The sequence below is a fragment of the Triticum urartu genome, chromosome 3, assembly GCF_003073215.2.
Source record: "Triticum urartu cultivar G1812 chromosome 3, Tu2.1, whole genome shotgun sequence".
NCBI lineage: Eukaryota > Viridiplantae > Streptophyta > Magnoliopsida > Poales > Poaceae > Triticum > Triticum urartu.
In genome coordinates this window covers 3,818,886-3,826,460 of record NC_053024.1, presented here as the reverse complement: position 1 = coordinate 3,826,460, position 7,575 = coordinate 3,818,886, and the positions used below count along the sequence as shown (strand labels likewise).

The 7,575-nt window shown below is 43.7% G+C and overlaps 1 protein-coding gene across 1 annotated transcript; it reads left to right on the top strand.

Moving 5' to 3' along the window:
• The first annotated feature begins 434 nt into the window (after nt 1-434).
• Nucleotides 435-1,142, top strand: LOC125547485 (zinc finger protein 1-like). Its single transcript, XM_048711344.1, has one exon. The coding sequence runs from the start codon at nt 498-500 to the stop codon at nt 912-914; it is 417 nt and encodes a 138-aa protein (XP_048567301.1). The 5' UTR covers nt 435-497; the 3' UTR covers nt 915-1,142.
• The last annotated feature ends 6,433 nt before the right edge of the window (nt 1,143-7,575 follow it).

The window sequence follows — 7,575 nt, the reverse complement described above, 5'->3', positions numbered from 1 at the left end:
CTTTTTTGCTAATATATGTAATCTCTTGGTCCGGACTTAGGGCCTGTTCTGAGTCCCTCCGCTCCACGGCACACTCTCGGAGCACGCGGAACTGCAGTTAAAAATCATGGAGCGAGGAAACAAGTGCTCGGCAGATGCAGGGATTTCGCGGAACCATAGTTCAGGTAAGGCTTTGCCATGGTTTTGACCTTTCCACAAAAGAATAATTAAGGACCAACAAACGCACGCAGAAATGACCACCGAGCTGTCACCACCTCGACGTCCCTCTGAGCTCGTGTTCCTCGTGAGTTGCTGTACCCGGTGGGGATGGGTGGGCACCCATGGTGGACCTTGGCCCTCCACACAATAATGTGGCCCCAGATTTATCAAGTTGTACGCTTCCATCTATAAACGTCTCACACCTCATTGGCTAGCAGTAGACAGTAGGCTAGAGAGTGAACGCCATTGGAGAAGGCGAGAAGCCGGGCTGGCCTGCAAATATCTCCCCATCTTCTCCAATGGAGGCTCCCCATGGCGCACCATCTTCTTTAGACCTGTCTCTGACGCTGGCCCCCATGCCACCACCTCCATCCTCCTCTGTTTGGGCTGCAGCAGACGACCTCGCTGCTGCCGGGGACAACGGCTATGTCCATGGCCATGGTGGCGCCTGTGAAGCGAGATCATCGAGGCGGCTGTTCTCATGCCTCTTCTGCGAGAAGAAGTTTGTCAAGTCGCAGGCGCTCGGGGGCCACCAGAACGCGCACAAGAAGGAGAGGGTCGGAAGCTGGAACGCCCACCTCTACCTCCCAGCCGACCACGACGACCCGCCGGCAACCATAACGACTAGGGCGCCGGCGAGATGGCCAAATGCGCCCCTTGACAACGGCGGCGACAAGCAGATGCAGCGTCAGCTTGATCTTAACCTTAAGCTCTAGGTAACTAACAGCTCGTGTGTACTAAGTGTTTACTAACATCCTTTTAATCTTCCTATTAATTATTTTCCTTGAACTACTTAGCTAGTGTGTGCGTGTGTGTGTGAGAGAGAGCACTAGACTGCAAACCTACTTAGCTACTCACTACTCACTGTGTAAGAGAATACGTACGCATGTTTGTACTGCACCATACATATATTTTGGTTTGTACCATCTACGGTCTTGCCCTAACTCCAAGGTTATACTTTGGTCAACAAAGTATACCGTTTTGTCTCATTAATCTGTTGGATATATGTTTGCAAAAAGTAAGAAAAATCCGTGCTCAAGTTTTGCATCTTCTGTTTCCATGGTCATTGTGAAGATGGACGTTGTGTTGTGTTTTTGTAGGGACCTGCAATTCCGCTTTCCCCTCTGCATAAGGTTGAGCTTTCTGTATTACTGTACTGTGGTTATGTTTGCGGGTGAATATTTTGGGACGGAGGGAGTAGTAGTTAGATGCTGCCGGGATTTCCTTGTCCATGTCATGAACTATTTATCAATTCCAATCAAATTGAGAGCCAGGCTTTTTTAGAGAAGAAAAATGTTTGTGCCCCTATCTGTATGTCCGTTTTCTCGGGCGCTTTCTCCCACCATACATTGTTCATAAATACGATTGACTATTCGTCACCCTGGATGAGGAATAATTTTCACCACCCCCCCCCCTCTATTTTACCATCGATGCACCATATTTTTACGTTCTGTAAGTTTTGTCTTATTTCTAATGTAAAAGAGACCGTGAGAAAACATATAATCGCCGTAAAAAATATTTTATGTTACGTAAAATTACAAATATAAAAACATAGTGTAAAATATACATAAACTACAAATTTTCTTCTCTTATGACCAATATTTTTATTTTCTGATGCCAAATTTTATGTAGTGAATCAATAGGAATTTAACTATTTGAATTCCAAATGTAATTTAATCATGAAGTCATCGTAAGATTACCTCGGGTGAAGAATAATTTATTGTACACCTGGGTGATGAACAATATCACTACATTAGTTTATAATTTATATGTGTGTACTCAGGTACATGAATTATGGTTGTCCAAGTTAGCAACAAGAAAAAAAGAAGTTAACAACAAGAAATCTAACATTTGCTAGCACCTCCAGAAACTTTATTTTGCGACCTTGTCTGGCTGTTACTTGCAGAATCATATGGGTGTGATATAGTTAAATAGCATGCTTGAAATCTCAAGACTTTTCTCATCAATTTTCTTTTTGAGAATGCCTTTTCTCCTTGATTCTCATTATTGGAAAGTAGAAGACTTTTCTTCACTTGTACGCCATGGTGAAGTGATATGTACATCGCAAGGAATCTTTTCTTGCATGCATGATCCACGCCACCATGCCTGCACAGCCGTACATCCATCTGTACCCCCAGCGGATTACTGGACCGCTAGATGCTTATCGTCTATCTGACTGACATATGTGCGGCCATCAAATACATGTGCGCATTTTATGATACGTGACACAGGGGTGAGTATTATGAGTGTGTGCAAATGTCCCATGTTTATATAAACTAAAAGAAATGAATATCTTAGGAGTGTGGTGTTCTGGATCTCGGCCTCCATGGAGTCCGAATTTTTGAAAAATTCAAATTCAAAATTTCCAGTTTCAGAAAATCTTAAATAAACATGTAAAAGTAAACAAGGATGTGAGGTGTATGCGTGTAAAATTTCAGGTTGAAATATGTCGAAATGCGACATGTACAAAAAAGAAAAAATCATGGTCTGGAAGGATGAATAATATTATGTGTTAAAAAACCTCAGATTTGGTTTTTTTGCACAACCCTCGTTTCAACGTATTTCATTTTGAAATTTACACACTTGTGCATTACGCCTTTATCTATATTTGTAATCGTTTTCATTTTTTAGTGTAAAAATATGAATTTTCAGGAATTTTGAATTTTGCATTTGGACGCCTCCAAAAGCAATTTCTCATATCTTAGCCTGTACGAAAATTAAAAAAAAAACCCCCACCAGTCATACAAACTCCATTGGGCCCATTGGTTACAGCCACATGGTGAATGATTCATACTGGCCCCATAAAACCCTTTCTCACTGTCCGCCTTGGCTTACTTACTCTATCCATGTTTATTAGTGTTCTTCATATTTTGGGTCTAACTTTGGCCGTAAATTTACCTAATAAACTATAAATAAATGTAGTCAAAGTAATATCGTTGAAAATTTCATTCGAATACAAAATCAATGATATAATTTGTATGGCCCATAATTATATTTTGTTAGCTAAATCTATGATCTAAATTAATTTGATCCAAAATATAAGATTATTTTAGTGGAATCCAAAATACAATATGGGCTTATAACCTGGAATGAGGCCAGCATGGGCAGGCCTCTATCTAATGTGTGGACCACGAGTAATGGCGAGCGAGCTGGCGTTCACATGAGCCGTGGGTCCAGGATCCTACCGCATCTCAGACCCAAACACCTATTTTGAGTGAAACTATTTATGTATCTCTTCTTTACCTCAATCAAAAAGGAAAATAAAATATCTTCTCTTCTCTTCTACTCTCTATCTCTATACTATACACTACTTAAAAAAGAACATAAGGTTTCATCTTTCACTAATTTTTCTCCCGCCTTCATCCAACCTCGTACCCGCCATTGATTTTCCTTGGTTTTCATTCCCTTCTACTTCTCACCAAACCAATATTTGATAACCCAATAAATTAGATCAATCTATGTATAATAGTAAATTCATTGTTTGTAAATAAATCATTTCTAGTCGTAAAGCCTGGTGTCTGTCAGACATCTTTAGTAACCCAATATATAGCAATAAATTCACGGCCAGAAGCAAATAAATATCAATCAATCTCTTATATTTTTAACCCAATAAAGTAGATTTATCATAGGAACACTCCTGCTTTATTAGTTTAAGAACTAGCTAGAAACTATATACTTTATGAGGAAAACATAATCTTATTTTGTCTATTTTCTTTGCGTCAAGATTTTTTCATATGATCTTTTTGTTGTGTTCAAAAAATGGCCACGTGGCAACACATGGGCACATACCTAGTGGACTGAAAAAACTACTCCCTATGGTCCATAATAAGTGTCGCAGTTTTGAACTAAGCTTGAACTAACCTTAATTCAAAACTGTGATACTTATTTTGGATTGGGGGGGGGGGGGGGGGGGGGGGGTAGGTAGGAAGTTTGTCATATGGTGCTAGGTGTATTCCTGTAGTTCTTGGTGTCCGTTCAATGTAGCTGGACGTGGTGTTGTGCTTTTGGACATTGTGTTGTGCTTTTGTCATTGGTTGCTTGTTTGTAGGGACCAGCAATTCCCTTTTTCCCATCCTGCATGAGGTTGCCTTTCTGTAGTATTGTATTGTTGTTATGTTTGAGGGTGGAATTGTCAGCTACTCCCTCCATCCCGAAATATAAGATAACTAGTAGAATGCCCGTGCGTTGCCACAGGCCTTTTTTTCATGTGCACATCAATACAATGCATATCAAATTTTGCAGATACAAATTTCTTTTTATTGCACATGTAAATTTAATACATATAAAACTTTGTATGTATAGAAAAGATAGCCTGCAACAATCATAAAAATAACTGAAACCCACTTCACTCAAAATTTAACTCAACCATGTATACACAGAGAGAAATGATCGAAATAATTATATGTTACAGACTAAGACAACCTATTTGATGCACTTAAGATATTCCCGTACAAGGTCAATAATGTTGTCTTTAGCTTCATTTGCATGGTACTTCAGCAAGTGTAATATGCCCTAGAGGCAATAATAAAGTTATTATTTATTTCCTTATTTCATGATAAATGTTTATTATTCATGCTAGAATTGTATTAACCGGAAACATAATACATGTGTGAATACATAGACAAACATAGTGTCACTAGTATGCCTCTACTTGACTAGCTCATTGATCAAAGATGGTTAGGTTTCCTAACTATAGACATGAGTTGTTATTTGATCAATGAGATCACATCATTAGGAGAATGATGTGATTGACTTGACCCATTCCGTTAGCTTGGCACTTGATCGTTTGTTTATTGCTATTGCTTTCTTCATGACTTATACATGTTCTTATGACTATGAGATTATGCAACTCCCGAATACCGGAGGAACACTTTGTGTGCTACCAAACGTCATAACGTAACTGGGTGATTATAAAGGTGCTCTAGAGGTGTATCCGATGGTACTTGTTGAGTTGGCATAGATCAAGATTAGGATTTGTCACTCCGATTGTCGGAGAGGTATCTCTGGGCCCTCTCGGTAATACACATCACTATAAGCCTTGAAAGCATGATAACTAATGAGTTAGTTACGGGATGATGTATTACGTACGGAACGAGTAAAGAGACTTGCCGGTAATGAGATTGAACTAGGTATTGGATACCGACGATCGAATCTCGGGCAAGTAACATACCGATGACAAAGAGAACAATGTATAGTGTTGTGCGGTTTGACCGATAAAGATCTTCGTAGAATATGTAGGAACCAATATGAGCATCCAGGTTCCGCTATTGGTTATTGACCGGAGACGTGTCTCGGTCATGTCTACATAGTTCTCGAACCCGTAGGGTCCGCACGCTTAAAGTTCTGTGACGATCGATTTGATGAGTTTATATGTTTTGATGTACCGAAGGTAGTTCGGAGTCCCGGATGTGATCACGGACATGAGGAGGTGTCTCGAAATGGTCGAGACATAAAGATTGATATATTGGAAGCCTACATTTGGACATAAGAATAGTTTCGGGTGAAATCGGGATTTTACCGGAGTACCGGAGGGGTTACCGGAAACCCCCGGGGACTAATGGGCCTTGTTGGGCCATAAGGGAAAGAGAGAGGGGCCGTCCTAGGGCAGGCAGCGCGCCCCCTTCCCCATGTCCGAATTGGACAAGGAGAAGGGGGTGGGGTGGGGCCCCCCTTTCCTTCTCTTTCTCTCCCTGCCTTTCCCCCTCCTAGTAGGAGTAGGAAAGGGAGGAATCCTACTCCTACTAGGAGGATTCCTCTTCCTAGGCGCGCCAACAAGGGCCGGCCGGCCTCCCCCTTGCTCCTTTATATATAGGGGCAGGGGGGCACCTCTAGACACACAAGTTGATCACAAAGATCTCTCCCAGCCGTGTGCGGTGCCCCCCTCCACCACAATCCACCTCGGTCATACCGTAGCGGTGTTTAAGCGAAGCCCTGCTGCGGTAGCTTCATCACCATCGTCACCACGCCGTCGTGCTGACGAAACTCTTCCTCGAGCTCTACTGGATTGTGAGTTCGCGGGACGTCACCGAGCTGAACGTGTGCTGAACGCGGAGGTGCCGTACGTTCGGTACTGAGGATCGGTCGATCATGAAGACGTACGACTACATCAACCGCGTTCTCATAATGCTTACGCTTAACGGTCTACGAGGATACGTGGACGACACTCTCCCCTCTCGTTGCTATGCATCACCATGATCCTGCGTGTGCGTAGGATTTTTTTTAAATTACTACGTTCCCTAACAGTGGCATCCGAGCCAGGTTTTATGCGTAGATGTTATATGCACGAGTATCGCCCACAGCTCACTTGTGTTCTACTCGTGCATATTCCGTAGTGTGACATCACACCACGGCCAAGTCTTTATTTGAATCGTTTTACTGTCCCACCTCAACGCGTTTAGCGAGGCGGTTTCCTTGGCACGTCTTATCAAAGCAGAGATCGTGTCCCCTTATTCCGGGATTCTCATCAATACGGGCGTGGGTAACCCAACCGTACCCGTTGGTATGTTTTCTCGATCAAAGGCGAGTCCCAAACGGTCACGGGGAGGGCCCTTGGTATTCAACCTCTTATAAAGAGACCAAGGCCTTACTCCTTTCTTTCAATCTCAAACGAGTTCGCCCTTCGCCTCGAGTTCCAACACCCAAGGCTCCAGATTTCAGGCGCTTCGGACCTTCGACAATGTCCGGTTCCGACCTTCGAGGCCGATGGATGCCCTCCTCCGTCACGGCGGAGGACGTGCTGAAGTTGAGAGAGGCCAGGTTCTTGACCGGCGAAATCTCGCATAGGCTGCCTGCTCAAGGGCAGGTCTTCCCACTCCCAAGCCTGGTGAGAGTGTGGTGTTCATGTCTCACTTCCTTCGGGGGCTAGGCTTCCCGACGGATCCCTTCGTGAGGGGGCTCATGTTTTATTATGGGCTGGAATTTCACGACTTAGCTCCGGAGTCCATCCTCCATATTTCCTCATTCATCGTCGTGTGTGAAGCCTTCCTCCGTATTACTCCTCACTTCGGACTATGGCTCAAGACCTTCAAAGTAGAGCCGAAGATGATCGAGGGACGGCACGCGGAGTGCGGAGGTGCTTTTATAAGCAAGAATGCTGGTGCTCCATGGCCCGAGGGCTCTTTTCAAGGGGAGTCCAGCTTATGGCAACGAGAGTGGTTTTATATCACAGCTCCCAGGAACACCAAGTGGGTGGCGCTGCCTGCTTTCCGCTCGGGTCCCCCGCCACGACTGGCGTCATCGGTCAATAAGGGGCTGGACTGGGGGTCGGCAAAGGACGTGCCCCTGTTGCAGGGCCGCACCCGAGATCTCCTAGAAAGAGACATCAGTCTGGTCGTGGTGACACAAGTTATGTTAATTCGCCGAGTTCTGTCCTGCAAA

What these genes read in the sequence shown, in the direction of transcription:
- LOC125547485 (XM_048711344.1), top strand. Translation starts at nt 498, where the DNA reads ATGGAGGCTCCCCATGGCGCACCATCTTCTTTAGACCTGTCTCTGACG.